This window comes from Xenopus laevis, chromosome 8S (assembly GCF_017654675.1).
Source record: "Xenopus laevis strain J_2021 chromosome 8S, Xenopus_laevis_v10.1, whole genome shotgun sequence".
Lineage (NCBI taxonomy): Eukaryota > Metazoa > Chordata > Amphibia > Anura > Pipidae > Xenopus > Xenopus laevis.
The window spans coordinates 103,512,243-103,526,646 of NC_054386.1; the positions used below are offsets into that span (position 1 = coordinate 103,512,243).

The following is a 14,404-nucleotide window of genomic DNA, read 5'->3' on the forward strand; positions in this document are numbered from 1 at the left end:
CCACTCAGCTTTGTGCTCTAGGACCTAGTCAGTCTTCTGCTCAGGCAGTGATTCAGTCTCCTGTGTATGTGCCCAACCAGCCTCCTGTTCAAGAACTGAACCAGTATCTCACTCAAGGACCAAGACATTGTTCTTTGGAAGGCTACAATTCATCCCCTGTCCAAGCGGCAAGCCAGTCAACTTCCTCATGCGTTATCAAGTCTCCTGCTCAAGTATCCACTCAGTCCACTATCCATGGGCACGGCCAGTCTCTTTCTCAAGACAGTAAACACTCTTGTTCTCAAGGTCTTAGCCAGTCTCCTGCTCTAGTACCCAGCCAGTCTCCTGCTGTAGTACCCAGCCAGTCTCCTGCTGTAGTACCCAGCCAGTCTCCTACTCTAGTACCCAGCCAGTCTCCTACTCTAGTACACAGACAGTCTCCTACTCTAGTACCCAGCCAGTCTCCTGCTCTAGTACCCAGCCAGTCTCCTACTCTAGTACCCAGCCAGTCTCCTACTCTAGTACACAGACAGTCTCCCGCTCTAGTACCCAGCCAGTCTCCTGCTCTAGTACCCAGCCAGTCTCCTGCTCTAGTTCCCAGCCAGTCTCCCACTTTAGTGCCCAGCAAGTTTCCTCCTGTAGTGCCCAGTCAGTCTCCTGCTCAATTGCCCAGCCAGTCTCCTATTCTAATGCCCAGCCAGCCTCCTGCTCTAGTACCCAATCAGTCTCCTGCTCTAATGCCCAGACAGTATCCTGCTGTATTGCCCAACCAGTCTCCTGCTCTATTGCCCAGCCAGTCTCCTGCTCAATTGTCCAGTCAGTCTCCTGCTGTAGTGCCCAACCAGTCTCCTTCTCTAATGCCCAGCCAGTCTCCTGCTCTAGTGCCCAACCAGTCTCCTGCTGTAGTGCCCAACCAGTCTCCTGCTCTTCTTCCAAGTCAGTCTCCTGCTCAATTGTCCAGCCAGTCTCCTGCTGTAGTGCCAAATCAGTCTCCTGCTCTAATGCCCAGTCAGTCTCCTACTCTAGTGCCCAACCAGTCTCCTGCTGTAGTGCCCAGTCAGTCTCCTGCTCTAATGCCCAGTCAGTCTCCGGCTCTAATGCCCAGTCAGTCTCCTGCTGTAATGCCCAGCCAGTCTCCTGCTCTAGTGCCCAGTCAGTCTCCTGCTCAAGTGCCCAATCAGTCTCCTGCTCTAATGCCCACCCATTCTCCTGCTCTATTACCCCACCAGTCTTCTGCTTTAGTGTGCAGCCAGTCTCTTACTAAAGGCCTCAGTCAATCTCCTTCTCAAGGTTCCTGCCATTTTCCTACCCAAGGATCCATCCACTCTTCTTCCCAGGAACCAAGTCATTCTCCTGCTCAAGTAGCCAATAAGTGTCCTGTCCAAGTACCTGCTCAGTCTACTGCTCAAAGTTCCTGCCAGTCTCCTGTACAAGTATCCAGTCAATCTCCTGCCCAAGGCCCCAGCCAATCTCCTGCACAGGAGCGGAGTTCCCTTATTCCTAAATTAGAGGGTGCAGAACAGACTGTCAATGAGGAGTCAGGAAATTTCATGCAGCGCCAGTTTGGGGCCCTCCTGCAGCCAGCAGTCAACAAGTTCTCCTTGCGGATGTTTGGAAGCCATAAGGCCGTAGAGATTGAACAGCAAAGAGTTAAATCAGTTGGATCTTGGATTATTCACCCTTACAGCGACTTCAGGTCAGTACTCAGGGGCAAGAAAATGGGAGGCAAATGTACCCTAGGCTTGGGGGAGGGGATACATGAACCTGCAGTGTAACTGGAATGATCAGGTGGTGGGAATGGGGCCCTGTAACCACCGTCAGGTGACCAACTGTGATGGTCATGTGATTGTAACGGACATGTTAACTGTAGATCCCTAATGAGCTGCAACTGGCTTTATACAGATATGTTATTTTCTAGCAATTTCTACCAGTGCCAGGCCCTAGGCAACCTGGCCAACTACTTTCCCCTTCCTTGTTCATGCATGTGCAGAAGAGCACCCATGCAGCGATGCATCTAGGGAAGGTGCCAGAAGAGGTACGTGCCTGGCGCCCCTCTACCTTTGCACCTTGGCATGTTACATAGTTACATAGTTACATAGTTACATAGTTACATAGTTACATAGTTACATAGTTACATAGTTAAATTGGGTTGAAAAAAGACAAAGTCCATCAAGTTCAACCCCTCCAAATGAAAACCCAGCATCCCTACACACACCCCTCCCTACTTTTAATTAAAATTCTATATACCCATACCTATATTAACTATAGAGTTTAGTATCACAATAGCCTTTAATATTATGTCTGTCCAAAAAATCATCCAAGCCATTCTTAAAGGCATTAACTGAATCAGCCATCACAACATCACCCGGCAGTGCATTCCACAACCTCACTGTCCTGACTGTGAAGAACCCTCTACGTTGCTTCAAATGAAAGTTCTTTTCTTCTAGTCTGAAGGGGAGGCCTCTGGTACGGTGATCCACTTTATGGGTAAAAAGGTCCCCTGCCATTTGTCTATAATGTCCTCTAATGTACTTGTAAAGTCTAATCATGTCCCCTCGCAAGCGCCTTTTTTCCAGAGAAAACAACCCCAACCTTGACAGTCTCCCCTCATAATTTAACTCTTCCCTCCCTCTAACCAATTTAGTTGCACGTCTCTGCACTCTCTCCAGCTCATTTATATCCCTCTTAAGGACTGGAGTCCAAAACTGCCCCCATACTCCAGATGAGGCCTCACCAGGGACCTATAAAGAGGCATAATTATGTTTTCATCCCTTGAGTTAATGCCCTTTTTTATGCAAGACAGAACTTTATTTGCTTTAGTAGCCACAGAATGACACTGCCCAGAATTAGACAACGTGTTATCTACAAAGACCCCTAGATCCTTCTCATTTAAGGAAACTCCCAACACACTGCCATTTAGTGTATAACTTGCATTTATATTATTTTTGCCAAAGTGCATAACCTGCATTTATCAACATTGAACCTCATTTTCCAGTTTGCTGCCCAGTTTTCCAGTTTAGACAAATCACTGTGCAAAGTGGCAGCATCCTGCATGGAACCTATAGTTCTGCACAATTTAGTCTCATCTGCACAAATAGAAACAGTACTTTCAATGCCCACCTCCAGGTCATTAATAAACATATAAATATAAATATATAGTTTTAGGATAAAGCCAGAAGTGCAGAAGTATGAAAGTATAAATCAATGCCACGAACAGTAAGATAACCCCAAAAATCATTTGGGAAAGAATATAAATGGGTAAATAAGTCCTTTGCTCCAAACTACCAGACTGCAAAGCTTTGCTAAAATGCATTGAACCTTGCCCTTTACAGCATCTTGCTTTATGGCTGGGGCATACGATGTTGGGCAGACACAAAGTGGGGGCAGGGGCTGAATGCTGTACCATATCTGTACAGTAGCGATGTGTGAGCCGTCCTGAAACCCACAGGCAGGTTGGGGGCTGACTTCCGCACACATTTTAAGGGTCGCTGGCTAGTTTGGGTTGAGCTCTTCTTCAGGTCTCCTCATCCATCACCTTACTCTACCGGTTTTTGGCTCTGGTAGCCATTATATAGCCGTTTCTAGGCACATGCCTCCCCTCTTTTGTGATGTCAGATATAGATGGGTCAGGCACGGGTCTATAAATGGAGTCACTGGCCAGGTTTGAGGCGGGTGCAGGTTGGGAGAGGACATATCAAGGTCGGATTTTTGTTGACCCACACATCACTACTGTACAGTGGGTGTAGTGCAATTTAAATTGATGGGGATTATGTGGGTGCAAAAGTCATGGGGATAGTGCGGGCTCCCACAATTCTTAAACAGGAAGCAGAACCCCCCATTTTTCATTGACTTTATTCAGACTTCTTGCATTGCAACACACATTCCCACTCACCCATTCCAATGTCTTATTTTCTGCTCCAAAAATGTCACTTTCCTGGGAACTGGGACACTTGGTAGCCTTAGGCTTGTTAACTGTATCTGAATTATTAAAGGGGAACTTAATGCTGTTGTGCAACCACAGCTGGAGTTGAAAGTATTAAACCCCATTACAGACCAACTAACTACATTCCCTGGGGCCAAAATGGCATAATAACCTCCAATGGTAAGATGGCTGCCATATGGGAAAGTTTCTTACCACACCCACTCATATAGAGTAAAGGTGGCCATAGACGCACAGATAATATCATACAAAACAAATTTTCGTCTGATATTCGGTGCGTGTATGGTGGAAAAAGAGCTGACCGATATCGGCAGAAGACTTGGATATCGGTCGGCTCGTCGATCAGGCTGGACGGAAAATTTTGATCTGGTGCCTTTGAAGGGACCCAAACATCGCCCATTGGTGCTGAATCATCAGATACAGGTAGAATTCTATTGTTTCTTCCAGTATATCTACCTGTATATCTGACCATTCAGCTCTACACGTGTGTATTGAAACAAACGATCTTTCTTGGAAACATCTTTTCCAAGAAAGATCGTAATTGTTACGTCTATGGCCACCTTTAGGGGCATTGATACAGGTGATGTGCTTTTATGACAGCAGAATTGCCCCAGAAGACAGAGCAGCAATGGTGCAGAGAGGAGGCTCTGGCTCATTCTCCAGGCAACTCTTCATTATGGTTATTAGTCTTGTTCCACCTGGAATCTAAGACTCTTGTCCCTAGAGATAATGGAACTTGAGCAATAAAATGCCCAGGGGGTGATACCAATTACATGTATGAGAAGGGAGATTCCGGGGAGTGGGAGATACTCGATCCCATTGGGAGTAAGCAGTGAGCAGCAAGATTGCATGATAATAGGATTTGTGCTGATGCTCACAGCTCCACATTCGCAATGTTCACTGCTTGGCCTTGGGACAGGGAAGGGCTGGAATTCCACTTTAATTTCCTATTAGACACTAGAACATAGTGACTCTATCACCTATACAAACAGGGCATAGATAGGGAGAGAATGCACACAGCACCCCCAAAGCACAACTCATAGGTAGGCGGAGTGTAGGAAAAGAGGGTTTGTAGGGCAAGGACAAGAGAGAGACAGTATAAAAAGAAGGACAATATGAATGAAGTAAGACATTATGAAGGGTGTAGGGCAAGGAGAAGACAACAGGTTAAGATGGAAATATTTGAACAAGATGGAGATAGCAGGACAAGATGAAGGGAGGACAGCATGTATAAAGCAGAAAGAGTGTAGGACAAGATGAAGACAGGACAAGACAGATAAAGTAGGACATTGTGAAAAGAGTAGGACAATATGAAAGGAGTAGTGCTAGATGGTGATAGTAGGACAAGATGGAGACATTATGAGGGGAGAAGGACAATATGTATAAAGTAGGGCAATATAAAGGGTGTAGGACAAGATGGAGACAATAGGACAAGATGGAGATAGTACAACAATATGAAAGGAGTAGGGAAATATGGTCAAAAGCACAATATGAAGGGAGAAGGACACTGTACGAAAAGTATGACAATATAAAGGGAGTAGGATAAGATTGAGACAATGGTACAAGACAGATAGCAGGGCAGTATGAAAGGATTAGGACAATATCAAGGGTGTAGGTCAAGATAACATGTTTTGGGGCCGAAAATGTCATTTGCTGTGGGGCTCAGTATTATCTAGTTACGCCACTGGTATCTTACTTTCAACCCCTCACATCAGCAGTATATTCCCCCCGTCACAGACTGCATTGCTTTTAATATATTTGATACAGTTGTAGTTGCTTCACACTTCATGTTCATGGCACAAGAGCTTCTACCATTCAGAACCAAATGTGCAGTCAGCCAACAACTGCAGAAGGAAAGAGAATCACTCCACATCCCTATTGTTGTTGTACAACCAAATGTCTTGTTGGCCTTGGTCATGTTTATATAGTCAATGTCTTCATCCTGCTCTCTGTCCTCTTTATCTACTTCAGTTTCTCTAGCCTTTACCTTCAGTTTCCAGTTGCCCCCCTCATCCTCTGGACCCATCTACTTTTTATTCTCTCCATCCCTTCCATTCTCTCTCTCCACCTATCTCTCTTTCTTTATTGATATTTTCAGGCATAAGATCCTTTTCAGAACTTGTTTCCTTCATTCCTTGTCTCCCTGAAGGTTCTACTGGGACCTGATTATGCTTCTCCTCATGGGCGCCAACTTGATTATCCTTCCTGTTGGAATCACCTTTTTCAAGGATGAGAACACCCCTCCATGGATTGTGTTCAATGTCCTCTCTGACACTTTTTTCCTGGCTGACCTGGTGCTGAATTTCCGTACTGGGATAGTGGTGGAGGACAACACTGAGATTATTCTGGACCCTCACACCATCAAGATGAAGTATCTCAAGAGCTGGTTTCTGGTGGATTTTGTGTCCTCTATCCCTGTGGATTATATCTTTCTTATAGTGGATTTGGAGACACGTGTAGACTCAGAGGTATACAAGACGGCTCGGGCCCTACGGATTGTGAGGTTCACCAAGATTCTTAGCCTCTTAAGACTCTTGCGCCTTTCCCGGTTGATTCGCTATATCCACCAATGGGAGGAGGTGAGTCCTGTATCTCAGAATAGTACATTAGTAGTTCCAGGGGCATTACACTGAGCTGCCATGTATTTACAGATAGAGGTTGGGTAGGTCTTTTGAGTAGAACTAGGGGACCATGATCCCCTAAAGAAAATGCATTTAGAATGTTTTCTTGGCTCTACCATGTAATAACTTCTGCCATTTTCCAATACTATCTGGCCACTGAGGGTTCATTAAGGGAACATTTCAGTTGCTCTTGGCAGAAAAAAACGTTTAGTATATCACATACTAATAGAGAGAAAAGAATGGCCAGGCTCCTGGGCAGGGTCATTTCCCCTTTATTGTCGTTTCATACAAGGTGGGGCATTGGGTTATGGTGCATCTTTAGCATTAAGACAGGCTGTAATTCCATGAGGTTTTCTTCCCATCTGATTGGTCAGATCTTCCACATGACGTATGACCTTGCCAGCGCGGTGGTGCGAATATTTAACCTTATCGGAATGATGTTATTGCTGTGCCACTGGGACGGCTGTTTGCAATTCCTGGTGCCAATGCTGCAAGACTTCCCAGAGGATTGTTGGGTCTCCATCAACCAAATGGCGGTAAGTTCCCACAGTTCACCCTTTGTGTGCCCCTTAGATACCATCAGATATTCCGTTATTTCCCTGTACAAAGGGCCATTTATAAAGGGACCATGTTAGTCTATGGTTTCTACTTAAAGAAAACCTGTGTTGGGGGTGGGGTTGTTTTTTATTCTACTGTATCTCTCTCTATATACTGTATATATCCTTACTTTATCTGTCTCTCTCTCATATATATATATATATATATATATATATATATATATATATATATCCTTACTTCATAGCAGTCTCTCTCATATATATATATATATATATATATATATATATATATATATATATATATATATATATATATATATATATATATATATATATATATATGTATATGTATATATATCCTTACTTTATATCTTTCTTTCTCATATATATATCCTTACTTTCTGTCTTTATACCCTTTATAACATTCTCTAGATCAGGCCATGGGAGGGGCTTTTTATCTCTCCTTACACTGACTCTGCTGATTCCCAGGCCATGGGAGGGGCTTATTATCTCTTCTTACACTGACTCTGCTGATTCCCAGGCTATGGGAGGGGCTTTTTATCTCTCCTTACACTGACTCTGCTGATTCCCAGGCCATGGGAGGGGCTTATTATCTCTTCTTACACTGACTCTGCTGATTCCCAGGCCATGGGAGGGGCTTATTATCTCTTCTTACACTGACTCTGCTGATTCCCAGGCCATGGGAGGGGCTTATTATCTCTTCTTACACTGACTCTGCTAATTCCCTGGCCATTTAAGGGGCTCATTATACAGAGCTCATTCCCCCTCCTTGCACACACTCTGATGATTGCAGGGGAAGTCTATTAACTCTAATACAAGAACATATCTCCTCCACCTATTGCTTTGTATAACCAAACTACCTATAACTCCTCTTGCTTCTCCATATAGTTCCACTGTATAACCCACATATCCAGAACTCCTCCTATCTGTAAGAATAAGAAAGGCTTAGAATGTGATAGTTCTGGTACTTACAGACTCACCAGATAATTGACTACATGAATTTTTCAGAGCTCAGCGGTGCAAAGGTTTGTCCCATTTCATGTCAGCTGTAGGTATGGTGACTTGTTCTTGCACTCAGCATGCGTGTTTGTAGCCGGCCGCAGTTGCACATGGAGAATGGATGGGGCAGCCACATGTCCAGCCAAGTACTGTAGCCAAGTTCTCCGTAGGGATTCCTGGTTGACGAGTCCATGAAGGCTAGCATGCCAATAGTAGGGGCAAACTTGCTGCATGCCTTGTTGAAGGAAGCAGCCAAAAGCATGCGTGGGCCAGAATCTCTTCTGCATGCAACATGTGTAGGAACGTTCCTTCTGTATGCAGCATGTACAGGAATGCTCTAATGGTATGCACCATGTGCAGGAACTGCATGCAGCATTGGTGGGAACACAATCTTATGCACCACATGAAGAAAACCTTAGTCTTATGCGTCATGTGAAGGAACACTTAGCCTGATGCGCCATGTGCTGACACTTAGCCCTATGCGCATGTGCAGGAACACTTAATCTTATGCGCCATGTGCAGAGACACTTAGCCTTATGTGTGCAGGAATCCTATGTAAAATAGGGGCTGGTCAGATCCACTGTATGTATCATGTGCAGGAGGACTCTTAAGTGATTCGACATGTGCAGGAACACCCTTAGCATATCATACATTATAATAAGTGATGATACATGTACAGGATCATATGAAATGTGCAGACTATTCTAACTGTATGCAACATGTGTAGGATAAAGTATGGAAAACGTTCAGAGAACAATACTCATGCAACATCTACAGGAACACACAATATCATATGTAACGTTACTACTTACTGTATGTTACGTGCATTAGTTGATTTACAAATATAATTGCTAAATTACAGCAATGCCGTTAGTTACAGCAACCAATGAGATTGTTGCTTTTATTTTGTAAAGTGTAGTAGACTGTTCAAAGGGAACTGCGGATTGTTCCTGTGCAATTTGGCGCATAGGTGAGTAATGAGCCCCTGTTGTAGGTGTAGGTTGGCTGCTCTAGATCTGCCTGCGGGAATGTATGTGCACTAATGGCGACCACGTGTCCTATGCATAAAAGCCTGTCCAACGCCCAACGGCCAGTGCTGCAACAGAACCAGGAATGTGCTTAGAAACATCATGCTCTTCCATTCAGTTCCACTAGATCTTCCATATAGAAATAAGTATTTGCCTGTGACAGGGTTGGGTCTGTTCCATATTTATATCAACTCCAAAAGGATCCAATTGCCTTCCCACAATGCACTGAGGTGCTGAGATGCACACATTATGCAAAGAGAGGCTATAATCCTATAGTGCACTGGGAGCCTGCACATTGTAAGACATTATGGCACTTGTTTTCAGGGTATTTTGTCACAACACTAGAAGGGCCTGGGTGGGAGATATGGTTGAGGTTTGAACCCTCTAGTTAGAAGCCAAAGAAAGTGGAGTAACAGATACCGCAGGGGTGCACAGATCCACAATGCACTTCTCTCACTAATCTGGTCTCTCCCTCACCAGAATGAGTCCTGGGGAAAGCAATATTCTCATGCTCTGTTTAAGGCCATGAGTCACATGCTCTGCATCGGGTATGGCCAACAAGCACCCGAAGGAATGACCGACGTTTGGCTCACCATGCTCAGTATGATTGTTGGGGCCACATGCTACGCCATGTTTATTGGCCATGCCACAGCTCTCATACAATCTCTGGATTCCTCTCGACGGCAGTACCAAGAGAAGGTGAGCACTGGGGGGGTGTCTTGGGAAGGAAGGAGACAATCTCTGGTTTTGCACGGGTCAATATGAGCTTTGGTGGAAAGAGGGAGAAGACAATGCTAGATCGACAGTAAAGGAGGGCCAATTCAAGGTTTTGGGAAGACAGGGGTCCAGGAAGAAAAGACGGGTCACTGTGAAGTTCATTAGTGATAGGTCTGAAGGACAATGGTGTCACTCTGAGGTTTTGCAGAGATGGGGGTCAGTGCCAGATGTGGTTGAGAGATGGTTTAACAGCAGGTCTGGAGATGGGTCGGTCTTTTTATGGCAAGGGCAGCTTCTGGAACATATGGAGAGAAGTAATTGTTCCATTTGCTCTTTCCCACAGTACAAACAAGTGGAGCAGTACATGTCCTTCCATAAGCTCCCCCCAGACACACGCCAGAGGATCCATGAGTATTATGAGCATCGCTACCAGGGGAAGATGTTTGATGAGGAAAACATCCTGGGGGAGCTCAGTGAGCCCCTGAACGAGGTGAGTTACATTAGTTCTATAGAGTACACAAGAGACACCAATATCCTGTACATTTTATCCTTAGAAACTTCCCTTAGTTATGTCATCAGTTATAATCAGTGCTTAGTGATGTCATTTCTGTCACATGACTCCCTGATGTAATATCCTGCCTGGAGTTGGACCAGGGACCTGATGTTTCTGAGTTACCACTGCTCTATGTGAGCAGACAGCTAAGCCCTGGCTTCTTCAGCTGTTATTGATCTGGTCCATGTGATCAGTGTAAGCCATTAGGCTGCCTATAAAGACCCTGCCTTGCACTGTATCAGTGCCCAATATAGGTTCTGTTTGCTAGTTCCTGTGGGCTATTCCAAATTGTTTAAGCCGTGTTTTGACCTTGCTTGTACTTTAACTACTCTTCCGTCTGCTGTATCTGAACTGCTGCTCCTGTTTGGTATTGACCCGTCCCTTGACTACGCTTCTTGTTCTCCATTCTTGTACCATGTGCGGTTCCCTTGCCTGCCCAGAACTCTACCCCTGGTCCTCTTACACTAAGGGGCAAATTCACTAAGATGCGTAGTTGTGCCAGCGTCCGCTTCGCCGCACTTCGCCAGGCGTATTTTAGCCAGCGCTATGCAAATTCACTAAAATCCAAAGTTGCGCTCAGGGGAAGCGTAAGGTTGCGAAGTTGCACTAGCGTTAATTCGCCAAGCAAATCGAAGTTACGCTAGCGATGCTTAATTTGCATACGGCGCCAAATTGAAGTTACAATGGAGGTATATGTAGCATCACTACACAAGCCTGGGAAACCTTCAAAACAGCAAATAAAATGTTTATTTTGCCCTACACATGTGCCCACTGTATAGTTAAGGTGCCATGAGTTAGGAAATGTAGGGGGGAAGGAGGGGAGCCCCAAACATTTTTTCGATCTTTTTCTAAAAAAGAAAAAATGCCAGCGTTTTTTGGGACTTAGAAAAATTAGTAACTTATTTGAAGCAATCCCTATCTACTCTATTGCACTTCGCCTGGTCTGAGGTGGCGAAGGAAGTCTGGCGTAAAAGGTAGCGTTCAGAAAAATTTGCGCGTCAGTGAATTTGCGTAGTTACGTCCATTGCGCAAATTCGCCAGGTGTAAGGGTGCGAAGTAACACTAGCGAATTTACGCCAGCGTCCGTTAGTGAATTGGCGAATTAACGAAAATGCCCGACACTAGCGAATTAACGCTAGCGTTAGGCGCTTCGCCCTTTAGTGAATTTGCCCCTAAGACCTGGCAGCACCCGAGTAGCAGAGGGCTCCTCCCGAAGTGAAAGGTGGCAGTTAAAAGTGGAAGACTGAACTGCGACTGGGACTTTGGGTTTTGTTCTGGGTTTGGGGTACCAATCGTACCACCTGAAACATGCATATTATAATAAATAATGTACCCTGTTGTAAAGTATTGAGGATACTGTCACCTCAAAGTTCCATAACCTGTATATGTATTTCCATGGTCATGGTATGCCTCGTTGGTTTCTGATATCTTTATATTTTACAGTAATTCACTATATATTACCCAGTGAGTCTATTATAGTACCTGAAATGAGTCTAAGCACTGTCTGGGTATATGTTCTTCCCACAGGAGATTGTCAACTTTAACTGCCGGAACCTTGTTGCAAACATGCCTCTCTTCGCCAACGCAGACCCAAATTTTGTGACGGCCATGTTAACCAAACTGCGCTTCGAGGTCTTCCAACCTGGGGATTACATCATTCGTGAGGGCACTGTGGGTAAAAAGATGTATTTCATACAGCACGGAGTGGTCAGTATTCTCACCAGGGGCAGCAAGGAGACCAAACTTTCGGACGGCTCCTACTTTGGAGGTGAGAACCCGAGAGAGGGTGAATGAACACATAGTGGGTCCAGTGAACCTTTAAAGTTGAACCCTTAGATTAGATAAACTGGCAACTTGGATTTCCTTGGTGCACATTTTCATGGGTTACAAATGGGCATAAACAAATAGAATGCGATACCCTGCGCCAGTGATATCCAACCTGCCTCCACCCATTAATCTGAAACTTTCAAAATCCACCAACGTGTCTTCTATGTTCCAGAGATCTGCCTCCTTACCCGTGGGCGCCGGACTGCGAGCGTGAGAGCAGACACATATTGCCGCTTGTATTCTCTCTCTGTGGATAATTTTAATGAAGTCCTGGAAGAATATCCCATGATGAGGCGCGCATTTGAGACAGTGGCCATGGATCGCCTGGACAGGATTGGTGGGTCTCTCTCTCTCAGAAATGAGAATCTTTCACTTACCTTCTCCATCAGCCACACTTTCCCTGTTGCCTCCTCTAGTATCCATTAAGTATTCATATGTACCTTCATGTCTGCTCCCTATCTCTGCTGCCTTGACCTACCTATAGTGTCCCAATGGGTCTCTCTACTACCTTGGCCTCTGTAACCCCTTCTTGCCCTATATGCTCCACCCTCCCCATCAACCTCCTCTCTTTGTTGCTCTTCCCTTGCAGGCAGGAAGAACTCCATCCTTTTACGTAAGAGGGCAGAGAACAGCACAGGATCTGTGAACAATGAGATAATTCAGCAGATTGTGAAGCATGATCGTGACATGGCTTACAATATCCAGGATGTTAAGTCCTTGACAGCCACACGGGACCCTAACAAGACTCTCATCTGGGAGCAACTTGTTCACGCTCCATTACAAACTGCAGCAGCCACGACCAGTGTGGCCATCGCACTAACTCACCAGCAGAACCATCAAGCCAATGTTTTTTTGCCACCATCATCGCTCCCAGAAACAGCCTACATGAGTCGCCAAGCCAGGCGGTCTCAGCCCAGCCTACGAGGATCCCATCCCTCCTCTGTCAGTTCTCCGTCAGGGGCTCAGTCTCACCTGCAAACCCCAGCTGGTGTTTCTCCATCTTCCCCTTCTGGGGTGCAAAAACAGAGCATTAATGGTCAGTGTCCTCAAATTCCTGTACGGCTGAGCCAGTCACAGAGAGGGGAACCCCAATCAGTAGCAAAGCCACCTATTCTCCCATCGCAGGTGCAGTTATCTCGTTCACGTGGAGCATCGGCATCCACCTCTGTCCTGCAGCAGGCGGTGGGACCCACCAGCTCCTCTGTAGTCCCAGGTTCACTTTCTGGAAGGACTCTGCACTACAGTTTGTCTAGAGCCAGTGGCTCTCATATTTCTCTGCTGATGCAGCAGGCAGCCAGTTCCCCTCAGCAACTGGTCAAATACAGGAGCATACAGGGACTTCCTATTGGAAGACGTTCACAAGATGTCCGACTCCTGTCAGCTTCTCAGCCTTCTCTGCCCAACAAGGTCACCCACCAGCAGGATGGTTCTATGCTCCAAATTGCAGCAGGGGCTGCCAGTAATAAATCCACCCCCTCTGTATCTGCAATGTTAGTCAGGCCATCATTGTCATCGCCCTCAGCTCACCCACAACAGCAGCCTTCAGGGTCTCTGGTCTTTTCTGGGCGATCAGTCAGTGGTTCAGTCACCCCACAGTCTCCTGTATCCGCCCCAAGGCCGGCTGGGCAATTACGCAAGGGATCTGTAGTGTTTAGCCCAGATGTGGAAGTGAGTAAACCAAAATTACCTTCCAATATGTAAGATGAGACCTGAACCAGGCAGGAAATATATTCAGGTGTATTCCTATGTAGGAACAAACCCGAACATTCCCTAAACCAAAGCAGGAAATTTTAACTACTGACATAAGCAGAGGTGGTGTGGGTAGGGGTTTCATACTAGAGGTGGTTATGACATCAAGGTCTCCACACCAAGCAAACCCACTAGGTTTAATTCTGCAGGTACCTTATTATAATCTAATGCCTCTTGTGTTTTGACGGTTCTGGAGGTGGAGATTCAAATGTAAAAGTAACCAAAGATGGCAAAGGCCTAGAATACCTTCTAACCCATCAATGGTACAATGGATCACTAGTTGGGTGGCAAGTGGTGGCACAGAATAAAACAGGAGACAATGTCTAAGGAAAGATGAAAGAGGCATGCCCCTGTCTGGTATGGATAACATCAAACCATGGAACTAAGGATTCAGAGGTACATTAAGTACTCCG

The 14,404-nt window shown here is 45.5% G+C and overlaps 1 protein-coding gene across 2 annotated transcripts; it reads left to right on the plus strand.

Annotated features, from left to right (window-relative positions):
- The first annotated feature begins 781 nt into the window (after positions 1–781).
- LOC108700447 (potassium/sodium hyperpolarization-activated cyclic nucleotide-gated channel 3) lies at positions 782–14,404 on the plus strand. 2 transcript variants are annotated; one of them, XM_041574631.1, is made up of 8 exons: positions 782–1,675; positions 6,069–6,498; positions 6,915–7,076; positions 9,626–9,844; positions 10,206–10,352; positions 11,943–12,183; positions 12,415–12,579; positions 12,832–14,404. In XM_041574631.1, the coding sequence occupies exons 1-8, from the start codon at positions 837–839 to the stop codon at positions 13,941–13,943; spliced, it is 3,315 nt and encodes a 1,104-aa protein (XP_041430565.1). In that variant the 5' UTR covers positions 782–836; the 3' UTR covers positions 13,944–14,404. The 2 variants fall into 2 exon arrangements, with proteins under 2 accessions (XP_041430565.1, XP_018089131.1); XM_018233642.2 differs by lacking the exon at positions 782–1,675 and adding an exon at positions 1,909–2,014.

What these genes read in the sequence shown, in the direction of transcription:
- LOC108700447 (XM_041574631.1), top strand. Translation starts at nt 837, where the DNA reads ATGCCCAGCCAGTCTCCTGCTCTAGTGCCCAACCAGTCTCCTGCTGTA. An exon ending in ATATCCACCAATGGGAGGAG is followed by an intron (nt 6,499 to 6,914) that starts GTGAGTCCTGTA and finishes CTGATTGGTCAG; the next exon opens with ATCTTCCACATGACGTATGA. An exon ending in GACGGCAGTACCAAGAGAAG is followed by an intron (nt 9,845 to 10,205) that starts GTGAGCACTGGG and finishes TCTTTCCCACAG; the next exon opens with TACAAACAAGTGGAGCAGTA.